The sequence below is a fragment of the Lipotes vexillifer genome, unplaced genomic scaffold (assembly GCF_000442215.2).
Source record: "Lipotes vexillifer unplaced genomic scaffold, Lipotes_vexillifer_v1.1 scaffold1272, whole genome shotgun sequence".
NCBI classification, from domain to species: domain Eukaryota; kingdom Metazoa; phylum Chordata; class Mammalia; order Artiodactyla; family Lipotidae; genus Lipotes; species Lipotes vexillifer.
This window is the reverse complement of record NW_006779909.1, coordinates 512,419-536,643: the sequence shown is the minus strand read 5'-3', so window position 1 is coordinate 536,643 and position 24,225 is coordinate 512,419. Positions and strand designations below refer to the sequence as shown.

The 24,225-nt window shown below is 37.9% G+C and overlaps 1 protein-coding gene across 1 annotated transcript in view; it reads right to left on the bottom strand.

The window, feature by feature from the left end:
• NSUN7 (NOP2/Sun RNA methyltransferase family member 7) overlaps positions 1-24,225 on the bottom strand; it is a 61,488-nt gene that overhangs the window by 27,693 nt on the left and 9,570 nt on the right. The window contains 6 exon segments of the mRNA XM_007453060.1: positions 53-196; positions 7,044-7,254; positions 8,446-8,629; positions 8,965-9,117; positions 18,123-18,253; positions 18,958-19,016. Coding sequence (XP_007453122.1) covers positions 53-196; positions 7,044-7,254; positions 8,446-8,629; positions 8,965-9,117; positions 18,123-18,253; positions 18,958-19,016 — 882 coding nt within the window.

The window sequence follows — 24,225 nt, the reverse complement described above, 5'->3', positions numbered from 1 at the left end:
AAAAAAAAATTAAAATTTCAATAATTTAGAAATTAAAAATTAAAGCAAGTACCTTCATGCTCATTTAAAATAAATTCTACTGGATTGCTAACACCCAGTCCTGAACAACGAGGTAGCAGCAGAATCACTTTAACTTTCTGTAACCTATGATCCTTTGATTCAAGGTTAATAAATGTCTCATGAAGTATTTCAATATCTGGGAGAAAAAACACAGAAAATGTATGTAAAAATATTAATTAAAAATCTTAATGCAGTATGTAATTATATCTATTTATCATTGTTCATTTTTAAATCCTCAACCCCACAAAAAGTCATTTTAATGCAGTCAGAAAAGAGGATTATTTTCTGATAACATCCTAAAGTTAATGCGTGAATTCTCTTAATAGAGTTCTTTCTCCTTTACTTGAGAGAATGATTTTGAAGTTTAAATATCTTCTACATAAAATATAATTTAAATTTTCCATTCTGAACTTCAGATTCCATTTAAAGCAGTATGGTATAGTGGAGGGAAATGGCTTTTAGAGGCAAAAATACCCAAGTTTGACTCCCAACTTCACTATTTACTATCTGTGTGACAATCTCTCTAAGCCTCAATTTCCTTATTTGTAAAATGGGATAATAAAGCCTACACCTCATCTAATTGTAGTGAAGATTGAGATAAAGTAGTTAGGCTTAGCATGGTGCCTAGTATACAGTAAATGTTCAGTATTGGTTACTTCCCTTCCCATTTTTTAACCCCTTTTATATTCTATTTTTCCCAGAAAAAAATTTTTATTATCATTTGTATTTTCATTTAGCATTTTATAATTTTTATTTAGGCACAGTCTAAAGGTCCTCAGGGGCCTTATGATTTAGTTTAAGAGTGTCTGCCTTCCCTCAGGTTATAACTATCTGTGACCCTATCTTAGGGCCACCCCTTCACTTCTGCAATGGCTCCCATTCCCCTCATCTGCTGAGGAGTCGCTCTTGAAATTGCCCTACCCAACCCTTCTCTTGTCTGATCAATTCTTCCCTCTTTCTATTGTCTCTTTTGAAAAAAAATGTTTAATCAAGTGGGCCTTTTTCTTTTTTCCCCTATTTTTAGCTTTTTATTGTAAAAGTTTAAACATATTATGTCAAAAATAGACATAATATGTAATAAATTCTCAAGTACCCATTATGGTGCTTCAACAATGAACCATTCATGCCCAATCTTGTTTCATCTATATCCACACCCACTTCCACTCCCCCATATTATCTTGAATCTATAAAATATTTCACCATATATCACTAAAAGATAAGAACCCCTTTAAAAATACAACCCTATACATTTTAAAAAGTAATTCCTTATTATCATCAAATAATAATAGCATACAATCGTGGCTCAAATTTTCCAATAGTCTCACACTTGTCAAATTTTTTTTTAGTTTGTTTAAATCAGGATTTAGATAAGGTACATACATTGCAATTAGTTGATGTCTTATTTTAAATTCTTTTTGTTTATAGGTAGGTACCCTCTCCATTTTTTCTTATCACTTATTTCTTAATGAAACATGTTTTTTTTGTACTACTAGAGTTTCCCACAGTCTGGATTTTGCTAATTACTTTCCTAAAGTGTAGTTTATTAGTAGCTGGATCTTTAGAGCTTAATTAGATTCAAGTTCTTTTTTTTTCTTGGTGGGTGGGGAGCACAAAACTACTTCACAAGTGGGGTCACATTCATCCATTAAATTGCCTTTATGGTACCAGCAAAGGGGTTGCAAAATAGTCGTATTCTACTCCCGTCTTCCCTTTTTCATTTATCACCTGGAACGCTTCTAAAAGAAGAAACTTCCCTTCCTCTACTGCTTAGTTACCCAGTGGTTCCTATTCTCTCTGGTTAACTAGGTAAAACTTCAAAGGGGTAATAAACCTGGAAGTGCTGGATCATAAGGGCATGTATTTTTTTCAATTTTAGTGATTAATGCTAGTTTTCCAAAGTCACTGTACAAATTTACAGTCCAACCAACGGTGTCTGAGTATTCCTAATGCTCCTTACCTTGACAGCACATGGTACTGCCATCTTTTTAATTTTAATCATTCTGTGGATATGTGGTGGTAAGTTGTGATTTGAACTGCATTTCCTTGATTACTAATGGGGTTAAGGTACTTTTACATAAGTTTTTTTGGTATTTGTATATCCTCTTTTGTGAAATGCCTGGTCATGTCTCTTGCACATTTTCCAACTGGGCTGTCTTTTTTATTGTTAATTTGTAAGAATTCTTTGTACACTGTGGCAAAAAAAACCTCTTCATCAGTTTATATATTCCCTCTCTACAGTTTGCCTTTGTACTCTTAATGCATAGAAGTCCTTAAATTTTAAAAAATTTTACTGTAGTCCAATTTATCAATCTTTTCTTTTATGATGAGTGCTTTATGTGCCCTGTTTAAGAAATCTTTACCAACCCCAGTCAAGAAGTTTTCTCCTATAATACATTCTAGATTCTAGATTTGTGTAGATGGTGTGAAGCAGGGGTCATTTTTTCCCAGCACCATTTACTAAAAAGACCTTCTCTTCCTTAATATCCTGTAGCATCAAGAGGATTGAATTGAATCAATACAGATCAACTTGGAGAAGAAACTCATCTTTATGACATTTAGTATTTCAATTCATGAACATGGTCTGTTGTTTCCATTTATTTAGGTCTTCTTTCTTTCTTTCAGTAATGTTCTATAAGTTTTATGAGGAGGTCTTACACATCTTTTACTAGATGTATTCCTAAAAGTTTAATGTTTTTTTGTTCATTGTAAAAGGTATCTGCTTCATTTTCAAATTTTTGTTATTGGTGTACAGAAACTGAATTTGTATGCTGACCTTGTATCTAGCAACACTGCAAAAGTCATACGTGTGTAACTGATTCACTTTGCTGTACAGCAGAAATTAACACAACATTGTAAATCAACCATACCCCAATAAAAATTAATTTTAAAAAGGCATATGTGAAATCTATAGTTTATAGATTACTTTGTATTTTCCACATATATAATCATGTCACCTATAAATTAAAGACAATTTTATTTCTTCCTTTCCAATCTTTATATCTTCTATTTCTTCTTTTCCTTCCTTACTGTACTGCCTATGATTCCCAGTACAATGTTGATTAGAAATGGTGATGGCAGGCATGCTTATCTAATCCCTGATACCAGAAAGCTTTAAACATACCATCAAGTATGATATTTGCTGTGTATATATATAATAAATGAATGTTAAATTTTATCAAATTTCTTTTCTGCATCTATTGAGATGACCATAAAATTATTCTATTAACATGATTACATACATTGATTTTTAAGAGTTAAACCAACTTTGTATTCCTAGACTCCAGCTTATTTATGATGTACTATTCTTCTATATTTCTAAATACAGTTTGCTAATACTTATTTCACCTAGCTAACACTTATTTTTACAAATGGGCTAATGAGTGGCACTAGCCTATAATTTTCCTTCCTTTAATATCCATTTCAAGTTTTTGATATCAAGGTTATAAATTAACTGGGAAGTAATCCTTTTTCTATTCTCTGAAAGAGTATTATTTCTTCCTTAAAGGACTAAACGTTTTTAATTTTTTTGCTTTGTGAGTGGGGAGATTTTCAATTATGAATTTAATAGACATTTATATCCACTAATTTTAAGATCTTAATAGATACAAGAGTATTCAGATTTTCTATTTCTTCTTCTGTCAGTTTTGGTAAGTTGTGTTGTTCCAGGAATATGCCAATGTCATCTAAATGTTCAAGTTTGCTCACAGTATCTTTTTATTATGTTTTAAATGTCTCTAGGATCTGTAGTAATATCTCCTTGCCCATTACTGATAACTGCATTGTTTTATAAACTTTTTTCTTGAAGAGCTGAATTAAATTAATATACTTTACCCATTTTTAAATTGTGATATATGTCTTATTATTGTTTACATATTTTAGATACAAGTCCCTTATTACATACATGATTTGCAAATATTTTCTCCCATTCTGTGGGTTGTCTTTTCACTTTCTTGATAGTGACCTTTGAAGAACAAAAGTTTTTCATTTAGATGAAGTTCAATTTATCTTTTCTTTTGTTGTGCTTTTGGTGTTTAAACAACCACTGCCAAATTCAAAGTCACAAAGTTTTACCCCTGTGTTTTCTTCTAGAAGTTTTATAGTTTTACCTCTTATAATTAGGTCTTTGATCCAGTTTGAGTTAATTTTGTATATGATTTGAAGTAAGGGTCCAACTTCATTCTTTTGCACGTGGATCTCCAGTTATCCCAGCACCATTTGTTGAAAAGACTATTCTTCCCTTGTTGAATGGTCTTGGTACACTTGTCAAAAATCAATTGACTGTAAATGTAAGATTTTACTTCTGGATTCTCAATTCTATCCACTGATCTACATGTTTATCTTTATGCCAGTCCCACATTGTCTTGATAACTAAAGCTGTGTAGTGAATTTTGAAATCAGGAAGTGTGAGTCCTATAACTTTGTTCTTTTTCAAGACTGCTTTGGCTACTCCAGGTCCCTCGGATTTCCATGTGAATTTTAGGACAGAATGTCAATTTCTGCAAAAAAGCCAGCTAGGGTTTTTATAGGGATTGCATTAAATCTGTATTTTTTCATGGATTCTTTAGAATTTTCTATATACAGAGCATTTTATCTGCTGGTTCTAGATAATGTGGCTGTATATATTTTGAGACTATGTTATTATGTACATACTTCTTAGTGCTGGTATATTTTCCTGATGACTTAAACATGCTATATTTCTAGTAAGTTTTCTTGACATAACACTACTTTGTCTGTAGCTCCTTTTGTTAGTATGTTCACTGAATATCTTTTTCTGTCCTCCTAAGTTTTTTTTTTTGAATATCCTTTTATGTAAGGGGTATCTCATAAATAGCACTTTAAAGTTGATCTTTAAAAATCCAGTATTGATGTTCTTTGTCTTGTAATTCAAGTATTAGTCATGCATATTTCATGTTTACTTATTGATTTATAAATACATATTTTTTAAAGTTTAATCTACCTACTTCCTTCCTATTTGTCTTGCCTTTTATATGTTACTATGGCGATTCCAATTCCATATTCCACCCCTCCTCCTTAGCTATTAGTTTTACATTCTTTTATTATTTGTTTATTGTTTGCCCCTGATATTATAACACATACCACTGACTTAATAATTTACTACTTTTATCATTTCTTAGACAAAGCAAGGATGACAGAACACATCGATTCCATTTCCTTCTCTAAACGATGTGCCACTGTTGTTATGTATTTTAATTATATATAACACAAATATTGTTAGCTCCACAAGACATTACAGTTTACAGTCCCACAAGACACTAGACTACAATTACTTAGATTTACCTATGTACTAACCTTTTCCATTGCTCTTCATTTCTTCCAGCATCTACAACCTTCTGTATGAGACAATATTCCTTCTACTCAAACAATAATCTTTAGTAAACCCTTTATTGTATCTGCTGGTAACAAACTCACTCTCTTTTTCTGAGAATATCTTTATTTCAAAGGAAATTTTTGCTGAGTATAGAAATCTAGCCTGACATTTTCTTTCTGCACTATGAAGATATTGTTTGTCTCTGGCCTCAGTTGTTTCTGTTGAAAAGTTAATTTTTAGTTTTATTGCTATCTCATCGAAGGTAATATGTATTATTTCCCTGGCTGCTTTGAACATTGTTCTTTGTCTTTGGTTTTCAGCAATTATGCTATGATGTGCCTACTATGTTTTTTACACATTTATTTTTATTGGAGTTCGTAGGGCTTCTTGAATCTGGGACTTTAATCAATTTTTAAAAACTCCCAGCCCGAATTTCACTTATTGTTTCTTCCCAGTTCCTTTTCTCCTCTCTTTCTGGGTTCCCAATCACAACATACCTGACATCACTGGATCACTGAATCTCATGTGTATTTTATGGTCTCTTCCATATTAGTCATCTTTTTGTCTCCTGATGCTTCAGTCTGGATAGTTTCTTCTGACTGATCAGTTCACTTATTCCTTCTTTTAGTTTTAACCTAGTGTTAAATCTGTTTATTTCTTAATTTCACATACTGTATTTTTCAATTCTAGAATTTTCTTCTGAGTTTTTTAAAAATTATAGTTTCCAGTTCTCTGCTGAAATTCTGCAGTTTGTCATTTAGTCTATTCAGCATATTAATCATAGTTAAAGTCCACATCTGATACCTCCAGTACCTGGACCTTTTGTGGGATTGCTTCTATTGCAGTATTTTTCTCTTTATTTCACTCACATCTTTCTTCTATTTTGTCTGATTTTTCATTTTTTTGAGTGCCAGACACAGCATTTGAAAAAAATTAGGAGATAACATGAGATCCAGGATGATGTTACTTTCTTCCAGAGAGTTTACTTTTGCCTCTGGCAATCCCAGATCACCTTAATCCAATTGGGAATTGAGATGACTGGAATTTGGGCTTCAATTCATCAGAGGACTGATCACTGCCCAGGGTATACTTCTGTGCTCCAATGAAATCCTGGGTATTTACCAGTCTACCTCTCCATGTCAAGCCCTGAATTCTACTTATCGTCTCGCTGACCCTGTGAACCTGTCAAAAGATTCGTTTAGTTTTTCAGCTTCACTGAACCTATAATGAAATGTTATCTTTTGTCACAGCATGATCCAGTGGAAAAATTCTTTAAAAATAAGAAGCCTAAGGACTTAGCATCTGGTCCTAGATATTATCTTTGTCCCTTAAGAACTCCTGTGATTGTGTTCTTATTTATTAAAAGATGACAACTTCTACCACTTACTTTAATTATTGTTTGAAACTCAAATTATGCAGTAGTTAAATGTCAAGCAATATACCAAAGTGCCAATATATTCATTAATTTAAACTGCAGTTGTTTAACCAATATTAAGCAACAAGAACAGCCTGATATAATACAGATTAGTGCGGATTTTAGGAGTATAGTTCATATATAGAGTTTTATATTACGAGAGATAACAAATTCAAATATTTTTAACATTTCTAAATCTTACAGAACATTACCACCAAACAAATAAATATTTGTACGTACTTTTACATCCCATTTTTGTGAAAAGGTTCTTCAGGTCAGGATCCTTAGCTTGTGATTGTACTCCACACACAAATATTTTTGAGGTATTATTATTTGTTAAGACTGACATATGGGCAACTGTGTACCACGAACCTGTATTAACCATTAAGGTATCATCATCCATATTTAATAAAGCCTTCACAGAATGGACAGCGAGACTTCGAGATTTGTCCTACAAGATAATGGTACAATTAGAATTTCGAAGGGTTTAACTAGAAGCATGTACTGACTTCTTTTTGCCTTAGGTAAAAAAAAGTATTGGCAGAAATCTTGAAGAGATACCTAACGCATTCGAGTTTAAAACATCTTAACATATGTTAAAATATAAACTTAACAAAGATAACTGATATAAACTGATTTAAAACAATACCCTAACTTTGTTTAGCCTAAATTATGACTGTTATCATTTAACTTTTATACAGTGATAAGGCAATGCCAAAATCCCCAAAATGTGATAAACAGATTACTGATGCCCTGCCTTAGCTCCCATTCTTAAGCTTTCATAAAAATGCACCCATTTGCTACTGCCATTCTTTCTTCCCCATTACACTGTCATCTAAATGGCTGCTAGCTCACAGAGATTAAAAGTAAGACGGTTGACAACCTTATAAAAGGGGGCTGGACAGATGAGTTTCTGCAACTGATCTCAGTGCTCAATAAGGTGTCACAACAAAATAAGGCCAAGAGACTGTGCCCAAGAATGCAGGTACTATGAAGGGATAAACCTTATAAAACCGAGGTGAATCTGAGGCAAGAATTGAAATCTAAGGACACAAAAATTAATTTAACCTGATTTCTTTTAATTTTTCATTCTATTGAAACCCCATTATACCTCACATTCTCTTCCTGCATTGATAGCCATTTATATATACACATCTTACAAATCAAAGCTGTAGGAATATACTAAAGAGATAATGGGAAAGTATTACACATTGCATTTTCAAATGCAGGATGGCACTAGCATCTTCCCCAGAAATGGAAAGAAGAAAAGGAATCATTATGCATTCTCTTGAATCCTCCCTTGGGAGAGAAAAATATAGCCTTTTAGCTGTAGGCAATAAGAGTTCTCCCACCTATGGTGTGTAGGAAGAATACCTATTCTTTACAATATGCCCACTTCACATGGGGCAAATACATATTCTTTACAATATGCCCACTTCACATGGGGCAAAGATGCCAAAGTATAAAACAAAAACTGACTGTAGGGGTATTAATTTTATTCAAGGTGAAAATTAGGCCTTATAAACCTCCTTGATAACCTATACAAAATATAACCAATTTGTTAGGTTTTATTTTTAAGTAGAGGAATTCTCTGGGTGAGCAGGATTACTGAGAACCACAATGAAAGTAAGTGTTAGTTTACCTGAAATACAAGTTTATAATCTTTGAAAAGATCTATATTTAGAAGATCACTTTTAAGATGAGATGGGAAAATTAAGACATCATAGCAATGTTGATCCACAGCAAAGACTTTATTATCAATATGCAACACAGATTTGACTTTATTATAGCCTTTTTTCTTCAAACTATGATAAACTTCTTCAGGGCTGTAAATATATAACATTAGGTTTTAATTACAAATATACATCAAAAGTGTATTTAACACTAGAATCTTTTTCCTACAATAAATAGAAATATCACTGCATATATTGCATCTAATGGAACTTATAATTTTAGCCAACAATAAGTTGAAAAACAGACAAAAAAGTTAACACATTTATGTAATTACTTTTGGTAATCTGGTGATAAAATCCTGAACTAAACTATGATTCCCCAATCACTCCCCCAGATGAGCCCCCCATCCATTAAAATGGTAATATTTCTTATCACATTATTTTGAAAGGCAAGTGACTTAAATAAAGAATTTGATTAGAAATCTTACCTGATTTTACACGTATTTATCCAAGCATAAAGTGGCAAAGTTGAGGCCCTTAGTTCCTGGTTCCTAACTGTTTCTGGAAGAATGTGGTAAATTGAAAGGGCATCATGTTTGATTCGACATCTTGCCAATGCCGCAGCCAATTTTGTCTTAAAACTAGAAATAGAAAATCCATTCTTGGTAAGTACTGCATTGAAGACAAGACTATCAATTTTCCACTAGAAACATTAACAATTAGATTTAGAATTTTAATACTTCTATTTCAAATTTTTGAAGTCTAAAATTTGCCATATTTAAAAATGCAAATCCAATAAACCTGCTTCTTTTCTTCAGTTTTTTTTTTTTTTTTTTCTTTTTGCGGTACGTGGGCCTCTCACTGTTGTAGCCTCTACCGTTGCGGAGCACAGGCTTCGGACGCGCAGCCTCAGCGGCCATGGCTCACAGACCCAGCCACTCCGCGGCATGTGGAATCTTCCCGGACCGGGGCACGAACCCATGTCCCCTGCACCGGCAGGTGGACTCTCAACCACTGCGCCACCAGGGAAGCCCTTTTCTTCAGTTTTTGATGTCTCTGTATAGCTGTGTATCTCCTCAAATATTTTCTTTTTTTAAATTTATTTATTTATTTATGGCTGTGTTGGGTCTTCGTTGCTGCACACGGGCTTTCTCTAGTCGTGGTGAGTGGGGGCTACTCTTCGTTGTGGTGCACGGGCTTCTCATTGTCATGGCTTCTCTTGTTGCGGAGCACGGGCTCTAGGCGCGCGGGCTTCAGTAGTTGTGGCACATGGGCTCAGTAGTTGTCGCTCATGGGCTCTAGAGCACAGGCTCAGTAGTCGTGGCGCACGGGCTTAGTTGCTCCGCGGCATGTGGAATCTTCCCAGATCAGGGCTCGAACCCGTGTCCCCTGCATTGGCAGGCGGATTCTTAACCACTGCGCCACCAGGGAAGTCCTCCTCAAATATTTAAAACAACTGCTGGCTAAGAGACAAATTTTATGTAGTGAAAAAGGTGTAGGATTTAGAGTCAGACAAACTTGAAGTTAAATTCAGGCTCTGTTACTTACTAGCTGTGTGACCTCAGGTGTGATACTGAATTTCTCATCAGCCTCAGTTTTCTCATCTGTAAAATGTGATCAGCTCACCTTGCAATTAATGTGGTGATTAATATCATGTGTGTAAAATACTTAGCAGAGTGACTAGCACATGGCAGGCACTCATTACAGGTCAGTTATTATTATCAGAGATGGCAACAGTGTACTCTTTTTTTTTTTTTTTTTTTTTTTTCTACGCGGGGCCTCCCGCCTCTCCCGTTGTGGAGCACAGGCTCCAGACGCACAGGCTCAGCGGCCACGGCTCACGGGCCCAGCCGCTCCGCGGCATGTGGGATCTTCCCGGACCGGGGCATGAACCTGCGTCCCCTGCATCAGCAGGCGGACTCTCAACCACTGCGCCACCAGGGAAGCCCGCAACAGTGTACTCTTGATAAGATCAAGGAACTTTCATGAATCTGTATCAAGTCCTTCCCAGTTCTAACTATCTCATACCTCAAAATTCCAAATGACAGAAAAGAAAAACAAGAACTGGTTAGCATAACCATGAAGACCCAATGATTTTTTTTTTAAATGTCATAGCCCAAATTTTTAACAAATGAGAATACAGGACTTACTCTTGACATATATTCATAGCATTTTCACAATAGGAATCTAATTGAATAATAAACCTCAAGGATAACCTTGAATGAGAAATGAGGAAGAGATGCCACAAAAAGTCAAGTTCCTTGAGAGTGGCGTATGTGGCTGCAGAAAGCTTAATAAGATAGAGATAGAGACAGAGAGCGAGAGCGGGGTGGGCGGGGGAGGGAGGGAGGGAGGGAAACAGGGAGAGAGGATGAGAACACAGGGGCACTTTGGGTGGGGGGAGAGGGGAGGGTTATCAAACATTAAGCCTTCTGGGGCTATCATAGAATTAGATTTGTGGGAACTTCCCTGGTGGCACAGTGGATAAGACTTCGTGCTACCAATGCAGGGGGCCCAGGTTCGATGTCTGGTCAGGGAACTAGATCCTACATGCATGCCACAACTAAGAGTTCGCATGCCACAACTGAGGAGTCTGTGTGCTGCAACTAAGACCCAGTGCAACCAAATAAATAAATCAAGTTAAATTTAAAAAAAAGAATTAGATTTGTGTAGTGCTATGTCCTAATGTCACAGAACTACAGCAAGTGACATTAAAAATAATTATATATTAATGCACATCGAAGAATAAATTAATATAAAGGGGATGAGTTACTGTTCTATATTATACACTGAGATGTTTCTGAGAACAGACAATTTTTGACTACAGTTCTTCCAAATACCTACGTAGTTTGAATTTACCATTATAAATGCTACTGACAATTATTCAATCATTAAATATAAAGATCAGAGATATGAAGCCTAGAAAAATGTATGTGTTGTGTATATACAGGGAGTATAGGGAGAAAAGATTTTCCAAAACCCAGATAGCAAACATTTTGGACTGTGAATTTTAATATAATTTAATTATATAAAAAGTAACTTGAAGTATATGTACAATTATAAAGATTCTTATATAAACATACAGTATCAGATTGAGGACAAAGACCAAATCCAAATGCTATTAGGATAACCAGATATATCACTTCCATAAATAAAATATCCTGTGATTACTAAAAATACTTCCATAGCTTTAAGGTAGACTGCAGTGATGAAAATGGAAGCAAAAACAGCCTTTCCCAACATTCTTGATCCAGAACACCATCTCCTGCTACAATTTGTGTTATGGCAGCGAGTTGCTTAATTATCTTTTTATCAGCATCCCTGTTATACATGTAGCCAGAGCTTTCTTTCTATATGTTAAATTGTAGTTATATAATTCCTAAGCTTAAATCTTAAATGAACCCATTGGCTACAGGCCAGAATCCAAACTCTTTATCATAACACACAAGGATACTAATAATTTAACCTGAACCAACTCTTCCTTTTTCAATTCTTACCACTCACATCCATAAATCTACCTCTAGTCACACACTGAGCTATTTACCACTTTGCTTACATGCCACATCCATTCCCCTCTTTCTCTACTTTGCTGTTCCTCTGTCTCTCCAGCCAGTATGGTTTGGACTCTGCAGTCAGATTACCTGGGTTCAGATTCTGGTTCCACTAATTACTAGCTATGTGACTTTAGACAAGTTACTTAGCTTCTCTAAGCTCTAGGAATTAAGAAGCAATATCTAACTTATAGAATGGTTGCAAAGACCCTTTTGAATGTATTTAAAGTTAAGTTATTCAAGAAATGATAATGATTAATATGCTTATTCTTTTTTTTTTTTTTTGGCTGCGTCAGGTCTTAGTTGAGGCACACGGGATCTGCATTAAGGCATGCAGGATCTTTCGTTGTGGCACGTGGGCTTCTCTCTAGTTGTGGCGTGCGGGTTTTCTCTTCTCTAGTTGTGGCGTGTGAGCTCCAGAGCATGTGGGCTCTTTAGTTGTGGCGCACGGGCTTAGTTGCCCCGTGGCATGTGGGATCTTAGTTCCCCGACCAGGGATCGAACCCGTGTCCCCTGCACTGGAAGGCGGATTCTTTACCACTGGACCACCAGGGAAGTCCAATATGCTTATTTTTTTATTACTAGTATTAATCAAGTACTGTTATCAGACTTGAGCTATAAAGATTAAAAGATAGTTTCTACCCTTAAGTAATTTACAATTAGGTGGTAAAACAGACATATAAACAAATAATTATAGCTCAACATGGTTAATGTTATAAGATACACAGATAAAGAAGAGAGTAAATGTATTGGAAGAAGAACAAAATCAGCCTAAAGAGACTTCCAAGAGGAGAAACCTCAACTATTAAAGGAGGAGCAAGAATTTTCCAGACCACAAGAAAAGACATACAGACAGAGAGGGCAGAGTACCGTAAAAAATGGAGATGTTAAACAGCAAAGCATATTTACAGAGCAATGTTTCCATTTAGAGCAGAAACCTACAGGTTTCTATTCTAAGCACCACTTCCCTTCTGGGAATAGAAACTTCCCCTCTTCCGAAAAATGTTCCTCTCTTCCCTCCATTCATATAATTTTCTTGGGAGGTGTTCCTAACTGACTCTGTCTCCTTGACTACCGTTGATTGGGAGAGGGTGAGCACTTGACCCAAACCAGAGTCAAGCGAATTTTTTTGTGTAGCAACTGAAAGTCAAGCCAGTCTTTCTAGTTTCTGTGCTGTGTACGATGTAAAGCTCCTGAGTAGTCAGCAGCCAAGTTTCCCATTCTATGAAAAGAAAAAAAGATCCAAGAATGAAGGTAAAGCACACAAAGAGGCAGAGACTAGAGTCGAAGAGAGCCCTGATGATACTTGAGCCACAGGATTTAGTTAGTAGAAGCGTAGCCACATCAATGTCTTTCCTGCAAGTCTCATTGTTCAATTCTTCCGTGTGATACCTTATAGTAAAATTTCTCTTTTGTCTAATCTAGTTTGAGTTGGAGTCCTGTGTGTTGTCAAAAAAGAATCCTATCTAATACAAAAAAGGTTTTACTCCGTTTTGGCTTCAAATTTTCAGAAATTTTATCTAACAATGAACAAAATATTTCAAGGTATTTTTGCTGTTGTTGGTTTGTTTTGCTTTTTGTTTTTGTTTTGTTTTGTTTTGTTTTGGCCACACCACATGGCTTGTGGAATCTTAGTTCCCTGACCAGGGACTGAACCCAGGCCCTCCGTAGTGAAAGTGCCAAGTCCTAACCACTGGACTGCCAGGGAATTCCCAAAATATCTCAAGTTTTGGAGTGCCATTAGTAATGCCTAACACAAAAGAAATATGGTTCTCTTTAAATATAAATTGAATATTTTCTTAATGCCAAAGGATAATCTTCAGTGAACTGCTTGAATTTCCCATACAAATATAAAATCAGACATTATACTGACAACTGTTTCAGAATATTCACTAAGTAAGTGAAATGGGCTAAGAGTTTCCAAAGAAGGGGTGGAGAGAATATGAGAGACAAAAACCCATGAACAAGTGTTTAGGGAGCACTTCAGCAAATGAGAAACCCTGGAGCATTATGTGAATGAGAAAACTAAGGAATAGAAGAAAAGGGATATATCCAAGCAAATGTGATTTATCCCAAAAATCCATGGATGGTTTTAACATTCATATATCATTCAATGTGAATTACCTTACCACATTAATAGAATAAAGGAGAAAAAGGGCTTCCCTGGTGGCGCAGTGGTTGAGAGTCCGCCTGCTGATGCAGGGGACGCCGGTTCGTGCCCCGGTCCGGGAGGATCCCGCGTGCCGCGGAGCGGCTGGGCCCGTGGGCCATGGCTGCTGGGCCTGCGCGTCCGGATCCTGTGCTCCTCAACGGGAGAGGCCACAGAGGTGAGAGGCCCGCGTACCCCCCCCCCAAAAAAAGGAGAAAAAAATGATCATTTCAGATGCTTATCCCAAAACTCTGATCTCTGTTTTCTTAATTTAGTAAGACTACAGTTTTCCTCTTGAGATCCTCCTTCCTGCAATGCAGTTGGAAAGTACCTGCAGGTATATAGCCAGGACTATCCTAGGGCTCACCTCATTTGTTTTCATTCTCTCAAGGATCAAAATTCTGTGCTGCTTTTTGTCTAATGTCCAAAATATTTGCCTCATATATTTTGTCCATCTAGCTGTTTACAGGAGGAATATAGTTTGATCCTAGATACTGTGTCATGACTATATAATCACTTTTTTAAAATATCACTTTACCTGCCATGTGGAACACATTGTGAAAAAGTAAGAGTTACAGGCAGGGAAGGAGGACTACTATTGCAGTAGTCCAAGTGACCCATTATAGTGGCTTGGATTTGGACAGTAGAAGTGGAAATGGACACAAGTAGACACATTCAGCATGTTTTCCAATTGGAGTTACAGAACGTGATGTATTAGGTGTGGTATGGGCACCGGGGAGGGGAGGAAAGAGGAATTAAGGATGATATCTAAGAAGCTGGCGGTGCCTTAATTGTAATGGGGAAGGTTTCAGGACAGTTTTGGGTGGTTTGGGAGGATGGACCACTAAGTTTTTCCTCTCCTTCTGCCTCTCTACTCTTTCACTGCCCATTCCCCAATTCTGCCTCACCAAAGCCCAACAAATTATTTGGCAGAATCAGATTCTTAAGCTAGTGTAAGGCAGAGGGGGAGTAAGAAAGGAAGAAGCTGTGGTCTCCTTTTATTTAACCCAGTCACATAGTATTTAAAATATAGTTGCATTTTGTACAAGGAATGAGTTCTTACAGACCTTGCATATGTCAAAAATGATAATAGGTGTCATCTCGGATTATATCTCTAAAGCTACGAACAAATGAAGAAAAAGATGCAAGTTGGACTATAAGAACCTGCTATATAAAAAAATAAATAAAAGAAAATTTAAAAAAAAAGATACAAGTTGGTAGAGTGATAAAACACAAGGATTTCTGGAAGAGACAATAACAACAAAGATCAAACACAATTTTCATAAGGAGGAAATAATTCTCATTCAATTTCTTGCTAAATAATTACTTCTATCACCTCTTAAAATTAGTCTTCGTCTTCTTGGTAGAAACATAACTAAAGTATACTTCAAGCTTACAATGATTCTATTTCCCTGGGGACAACAGTGCCCAGCCCCAAGCCACAGATGATCTACAGATGTTGGCCGCTACCATTCTGTCTCAGTTCAGAATTCTGCTCCATTGGCTATGGGGGATTGGCCCAGGGGAATGCACCTGACCTACACGGAACCAATCAAATTCCCAGGGGAGGGATTATAATTTAGAATTGGGGTTAGAGACAATAAGTTTGTCTAAGTGAAAAAACTAACATACAACTGTAACAAGTAAGCTCAAGACGTGGAGTGCAATAGTAGGGCTTTCTCCATGTAGACTAGAGAAGCAGAGAAGGCAGATCTGCAGAGGAAAAAAGAATGAAGCAGATATTAAGAGAGAAGCAGAGTTAAAAAGATAAAGAGACAAAGAAGCAGAGATAAAGGTCCTGACATCTTTCCAGCTCCTGCTTTCATCCTCTTCCTGAGTCTCTGAGTTGCATGAGACATTCCAATATCTTTATAAGAACATTTTCCATTTTGCTCAGGCTAACTGAAGATGGCTTCTATTACTTGAAAGCTGAGACTCTTGATTAAAACCCTTTAGTGTTATCTTTATACATGTATTTTCTCAGCATGATTTTTATCATTATTCATGGATTTTTTTCAGTGTTATCTTTATATAAGTATACTGCACTACTGTTCTCTGCAATTCAATCACTAAATACACGCATTTCTCCTATAGCATATTATGAATTGAGTATAGCATGAATTGGGTATGAAATAACTTATTAATGTGGGAATAAGATCTGCATTATATGAAGCTCTGTTGGTTTGGGTAGGGGGAAAAACTGCACTGACAGCTTCTTGCCCTGACAAGAATGGAACCAGATGTGTGTCAAGGCAGGAGGTAGCATGGTATGTATTATGGGGAAAGGGAAAAATCTGGAGAAACAGGAAACTAAGACAGTAATATCTTCTGGTTCCTCTGGCCTCCTGAGCCATCATGACCTTTGCTTGTCCTATTTCCTGCCTGGCTTGCTAACATTCTCAGCTAAAAATCTGCTGCTCATGAAACCACAGTCTGGTCTTTCTTACTTGGCTGGAGCCCTGTGGCTTTCCTAACCTCAGCTCTCATTATGCTCACTGAGACTAAGTTGAGACTTCCATGAACATCTCCTGAGTCCTGACTAAGTCAAACAGAAACTGACAGCAGCTCAGGAAAGCTGAAACTCAGAGCCTGTCCCAGAGCATACTGCCCCACCAGCTCTTCTCTGATGTATCTGTGCCCATCGTGGGTGCCTGTCCTCAGAGGCAGGTTGCCCGGTACTGGTATGGGTGAAGTAGTTGCCCAGAAACCTATGCAGTAATCAGAGGCAAGATCCTTACTTATCTAACACAGAGCGTACATACATCTGATTGCTTTCGCTTTTCTCCATCTCCAAATTTCTCATGGCTACAACTGACATGAGATATGACTATGTCATATCTTTCATCTTCTAGAATACTTTAGCCACCACTCACTATCTTAAGTGGAAGGAGTAGTAGCATATAAATGGTTAAATCCTGGGCTCTAGAGTCAGCATTCCTGAATGTGTATTCCCCTTTCTAGCTCTATGGCATTAGGCAGGGTCCTTTAACATGTCTGTGCCTCAGTTTTCCCACGTGTAAAAATACAGGTTGGTCTACCTCAAAGAGTTGTTATGTAAAGAGCTTCTTATAACAATGATTGATACATATTAAGTGTTCAATAAAGGTAAGTTATTACTATAACTCCATTACGTGAGTCCTCTGGTCTCAACCTTCAATACTGTAAGTGAAACTGCTTGAGTTTCCAATAATATAAAATGATATATGACAACTGTTGCAGATTATTCACCTGGTAAAAATCTTCCTACAAGATTGCTGTTGTTGCTATATTGTGCTTTCTATTAAGGTTCAACGATGTTATAACAAAAGCCCTAACAACAGTAGCATTTAACACTGATTGACTATCTACTAAGTGTCTGACTCTAAGCTCAGCATTTTATATACATTAGTTTATTTACTTCTCCCAACCACCTTTTTAGGTAGATGCTATTATTATCCCCATACTAGGTTTCTGCTGATATTTAGGATAAAAGGAAAACAAATTTAAAACATGTTAGTTTTGTTCTTAACTACTAACATGAAGTTGTAGATTTTTTTTTCAACTTGGAAGAGTGATAGGTTCTTATCTACTGTTGGAATTTTCTTGTTTGATACATGTTAGATTTTTTTTAAAGAGCTATAAACAAAGCCAGGTAAACAAATAACAGCAGTTTCAAATGAAGTGTAACTTAAGTACATGCTAAAAATTGTCAGGAATTTTTCATCATTTTCCAAATACTTACAAGTTGGATCTTACAATTCAAGCTTTGAAAAACAACTTGAATTTAAGCAGAATATTTACCCTGTTCAAGATTTGTTTGTAAAGGAACTCAAGAAACTTATGAACTTTTATATTTTTTCTCTATAAAATTTTAACAGTTATCTGCACATTATATTATATACAATTTCACCAGTGAAAATACCAATAATGATTTCATATAAAACATTGTTTTCACCTTTACAATTACCTGTTAAGAAGGTTCTCTACTTCTAGAACTTCTGCTATAGACTCTTCATTATCAGAAAGGAGACGAGCTTGAAATTTTCTATCTTGGAAATCATACAGCATCACAATGATAAGACTGTTCAAATGATCTGGCTACCAAGGGGAAACACACATAAAGAAAAGCATACAAACAATATCTAGTAGCAATATTTTCCATTCCATTGTTTTTCATAAGAGAGCAGTCATAAAAATATGACTATTTTTACATAGTCTGGTTGAATTGGGAGATAGAAGAGGACTGCAAAGGGACCTCCCTGGTAGCACAGTGGTTAAGAATCCACCTGCCAGTGCAGGGGACACAGGTTGAGCCTTGGTCTGGGAAGATCCCACATGCCGCGGAGCAACTAAGCCCGTGCACAACTACTAAAGCACGCACTCCTAGAGCCCGTGATCCACAACAAGAGAAGCCACCGCAATGAGAAGCCCACGCACCGCAACAAAGAGTAGCCCCCGCTTGCTGCAACTAGAGTGCCTGTGCACAGCAACAAAGACCCAATGCAGCCAAAAATAAATAAATACATACATACATACATACATAAAAGAAAAAAAGAAAAGGACTGCAAACTAGAAAAAAAATCCAATAAAAAATAAACCTTTCAAAAAGGACAATTTTTGGCAGATTCATCAAAATGAAAGGAGTAGGATCTATATTAGAAGCCTTAGAAGTATGAGAGTTAAGGATGTGTTTTGAAGAAGTCTCAGCATTAAACAAACTAGTTATTTAAATCTGAAGGCTTTTTAGTACTTTCTAAATAACAACCACGAGACAAGTAATTATGTAAAAGTTATACACTTACTATTATGGTGCTTGGGAAGATGTAGCTGTCTATTAATATAGTTTCCAAAATATCTTGAACTACAAGACAAGGAAAATGTCTGTTACTGAAAATTCCAAAGCTGAAAATGAAAATTTTGGAATCAAAATACACTTTGGACAATGCTATAAAATACTTTTACTTTCATATCTAAAACATACCTAATTCTTGATAAAGACTCAAATTACAATATGATGAAATATTTGTAATCTTTATGAATCCTGGACCCCTGTGACTCAGGCTCCACACGGAATCACAGTCAAAGGAGCATTATCTGAATAGCTAAAGTAGTAATAAAGGAATTCCAACCTTTAATTTATATCCCTTGAAAAACATTAAAGAGGATCTAATTTATAATGTCTTATCCTCTTTATGTTGGATATTGTTGGATTCAATTTGGTAATATTTTATTATACAGGGCACATGAGTCGCCTTTTGTTATAACTACTTAACTATATATATATATATATATATATATCATTACAAATGCTTTAATAAACAGATTTTTGTTCTATGTTTATGTTCATGAAGGATATTGGTCTATAATTTTCTTTTCATAATATCTTTGTCAATGTTGGTATCAGGATTTAAACTCTGGAAGAGTTTGTGTTAAATTGGTGTTATTTCTTACTTAAATATTTGGTAGAACTCACTAGTGACGACATTGATAAGATGACATTTAATCTAAGTCCCAAATGACAAGGAGTTAGCCATGTAAAGATCCGGAAGAAGAGAGCATTCCAGGCAGAGGGATAATTGCAGAGGTACTAAATGAAAACACATGAACACATTCTAAAACCTCCACAGGGCACATGAGTGTTCTTTTGTTATAACTACTTAAGTATATATATCATATAACAAATGCTTTAATCAGTTAACAGGGAGCTAAGACAGCTTCAATTCATTCAACATTTATGGAACACCTCCTATATACACAATACACACTGAATTTCAGTTTTTATCTGGGGGATGGGAAAACTAAAAAGAATTGACAAACTTGGGAGCACAGACTCCAATTTTCATAGGAAATATTTCAGGTATCATTACCCATATTTTAGCCACCAATTGTGGCTGTATTGTACAAGGCAATATCCCCATTTCACTTACAAGGAAAATGAAGTTTACAGTTTCACAGCCTTAGTACTTGCAAACCAATTCCTATCTACTTCACAGTTTCTCAGCATGAGTCCCAATTTTTGTCACAGAAAATATACTTGTCATAAGAATGAAGGACTTCTAAGATAGCACACCTGCACAGGCTATAGAACTTTGAGCAATGGAGTTGCTGGACTCCTAAAAATAGGAGCAGTAGAATGAAGGAAAAGAAGACAGAACATGATTTTGTCAACACTGCATTTTTTTCCTAGGGCTCTTGTCAAAACTGACAATCTCTGGGCTGTCTCTAATATTGTGCAGAATGCATTGCCTTTATATATCTATAGTTTACAGAACATTCTCACATAGCAATATCAACATTAATTATGTATACTCTAGATAGTGCTTTCTATGTGCTAGACACTGTTCTAAATGCTTTCCATATATTAACTCATTTAACCCTCACAACAACCCTATGAATTAGGTACCATCATTATCCCATTTTATAGAGTAGGAAATGAGGCACTGACTGGTTAAGTAATATTTTCATAGTCACACAGCAAGAGTCAGATCAGGGACTCAAACCCAGGCAGTCTGGCACCCAAGGGCATGCTCCTCACCATATTATGCTGCCTATCCTCTACTCACTCTTACAACAAACCATACTGGCTAAATAAAACATACTGCTAAGGACTGATGTGGGTTATCAGGACTTATTTGAAGATAGCAAACCTCACCTATCCTAGTTCAGCACAATAGCTCCAATTATCCCTAGTGCCCCACTAATTAAAGCCTCTTCTCTTTAGTCTGTTGAAGGGAACTCTTAATCCTCATTCCTCATGTTTCCAATGCAGAAGGCCTTCCCTAGAGAAACACCCTTGGACTCTCTCCCTACCCCTTACTTATCACTCCATGTGAAAAGAAAAGTGAGTTTATTTAATTAGTGAATTTGGAAGAATGAACAGGGGCATCTATCACTCCCTCCCCCTTGCAGTCTGTCTGCCAGTGTCTCTGCAGGAGGTGGGCATGCATTCCAGACTGCTCTTTGCCACGCGCCTTGCATGAGTTGGGTGGAGGGATCTGTAATTCTTCAGCTGTGTCTGGATTAGACGGGAAGTTCTAATTCAGGAATAAAGTATTTGCAAGACTGCTTGACTGAAGATCTAAAGCCATGTCCCCGGACATCTTTTTTTTTTTCTCTCCATGGGTTCCAAACTCAAGTGTAAAAGGAGGAGTGCTATTTATTGGACCCCTAAAACTCACACAGTCTGTCTGATCATCCCTCCCGTTCTGGAAGAAAGATGGAAGATATTTCTTCTTTTGACTCTCCCCTAGGTTCTCCTTCTCTATTTTTATTGTGTTCATAGAGTTTTCTTCAAATGATCCACTTTATATAATTCACTTCTAGAACTTTCATTTCAAGGATGCCAAGGCTAAGGGGAATCAAGAAGGTGGAGTAGGAAGATGTGGAGCTCACCTCTCCCCCAAAAGAGTTCAAAATTACTTCTACATGTGGAACAATTTTCAGGGAAAACTAACTGGAAACTGGCAGAAGAACCAAGGCAGCAAGAAACAGCTCCACGTAACCAGGCAGAGACAGAAAAAAAAAAAAAGCATCAGGTTGGGAACTGAGCCCCCAGGAGGGACCTCTGTAAGGAAGAAAAGGTCCACACAGGTGGACCCTCGCCCTGGGGAGTAAGCAGGTCGAACCACAATCTGGGCATCCCAGTCCTGGGGTCCTGCGTAGAGGAGACAGGCCCCCCTGTCTGCTGAGAAATCCACTGGGACAGACAGTGAGAAATCCACTGGGACAGACAGAGGGCTGGAGAAGCCTAGGCTCTACACATGAGGAGTGACCACATGCTGGCTTGCTGAGAACCAGGGCAAAGAGAGCCTTGCACTGGCAACTGCAGTTTGCCCCACTTCCCAATCCAAAGGGGCAAACACCCTGGCCCCATTCACTCCACACCACAGCCTGGCATGAAATCTGGGCAGAGACTCAGTGTAGAGACAGACCGGGGCACCTGGGCTGTGATCCGGGTGGAGCCACAGAGGCCACTGTCAGCATGCATGTGAGGTAGCACCACAGGAGCCTGCAGTGGCTAAGTGCTGAATCTTGGGCATATAGGCCCTAGGAGAGAACTCAATCTAGCTACCGCAGAGATAGCTAGGAGGTCCTGGGGCATGGTGTGGATGGAATGGTGACAACCACTGTCAGCAAGCTCAGGAGTAGCAGTGGTTAGTCTCCTAGCAAGAATACCCCAGTGTGCCCACACCACACTGCAGCTTAGCACTAGATATGGGGCAGACAGGTCCTGGGAGTCTGCCACAGAGGCAGCCCAGATCTCAGGCAGCAGCGCAGCCACCACACCCCGACCCTCAGCCCCAGCCTACTCCACACCATAGTCTTTAACTAGATCTGAGACAAACAAAAGAGAGAAAGGGACACAACCCTGGGCTGCTTCTGAGTGGAACTATGGATGCCTACACAGGCAGCACACAGGTGCTCTGTGACCGTGTGGGTGTCACTTGCTTCAGAAATCACCTCCTTTGGGGCACAGCATGTACTCAAGGGCAATGGAGTCCGACTGAACCCAACCCTCAAGCCTTCCACCCCAACAACTGAGGAGCAGACCCTGCCCCTGACAGAGCAGTGACAGCCACGGAGCAGAGAGAAAGCCCTGCCTCACATCCAGTACAGGCTCTGGACACCAGAATACCAGCCACACTCCCATCAAGGGGATAATGGCCAGCACACCCTGAGGAAAGATGCGGCTGAAGTCCATACCAAAACCAGCCACTGCACCAAAAACACTGGACACACACAATCTATGCAGGGACACTCCCACATAAAAACACCCTTCAAGACCACCGTAGATAACTGTTCCTCCTAAATTCATAGAGACAGAGAAAGTTAAGTAAAACATAAAGGCGGAGGAACTACTCCCAATTAAAAGAACAAGAGAAATCCCCTGAAAGAACAGATAATAAAACAGAGCTCATGGGCTTCCCTGGTGGCACAGTGGTTGAGAATCTGCCTGCTAATGCAGGGGACATGGGTTTGAGCCCTGGTCTGGGAAGATCCCACATGCCACGGAGCAACTAGGCCCATGAGCCACAACTACTAAGCCTGTGTGTCTGGAGCCTGTGCTCCGCAACAAGAGAGGCCGCAATAGTGAGAGGCCCACACACCACGATGAAGAGTGGACCCCACTTGCCACAACTAGAGAAAGCCCTCGCACAGAAACGAAGACCCAACACAGCAAAAATAAATTAATTAATTAATAAACTCCTACCCCCAACATCTTCTTTAAAAAAACCCAAAAAACAGAGCTCAGGGCTTCCCTGGTGGCGCAGTGGTTGGGAGTCCGCCTGCCGATGCAGGGGACGCAGGTTCGTGCCCCGGTCCGGGAAAATCCCACGTGCCGCGGAGCGGCTGGGCCTGTGAGCCATGGCCGCTGAGCCTGCGCGTCCGGAGCCTGTGCTCCGCAACGGGAGAGGCCACGACAGTGAGAGGCCCGCGTACCGCAAAAAAAAAAAAAAAAAAAAAAAAAAAAAAAAACAGAGCTCACTAGTTTACTAGACCCTGAGTTCAAAAAGGAGATAATAAAAATTCTAACTGATTTAAGAAAGAGTTATCGATAGAAATGCACATCACTGTAATGAGGAACTAGAAGCTATAAAGATGAACCAATCAAAAATAGACAATTCAGGGCTTCCCTGGTGGCGCAGTGCTTGAGAGTCCGCCTGCCGATGCAGGAGACGCGGGTTCGTGCCCCGTTTCGGGAGGATCCCACATGCCACGGAGCGGCTGGGCCCGTGAGCCATGGCCGCTGAGCCTGCGCGTCCGGAGCCTGTGCTCCGCAACGGGAGAGGCCACAACAGTGAGAGGCCCGCATAACGCAAGGAAAAAAAAAAAAAAAAAAAAAAAATAGACAATTCAATTGCTGAGATTAAAAACCAATCTAGAAGCAATGAAGAGCAGACTAAATGCCACAGAAGAATGAATAAGTGACCTGCAAGATAGCAAAATGGAAATCACTAAATCAGAAGAGCAGACAGAAAGACAATGAAAAAAAAAAATATCAACATACGAGATTTATGAGATAATACAAAATGTGCCAACGGATGCATAACAGGTGTTCCAGAAGGGAA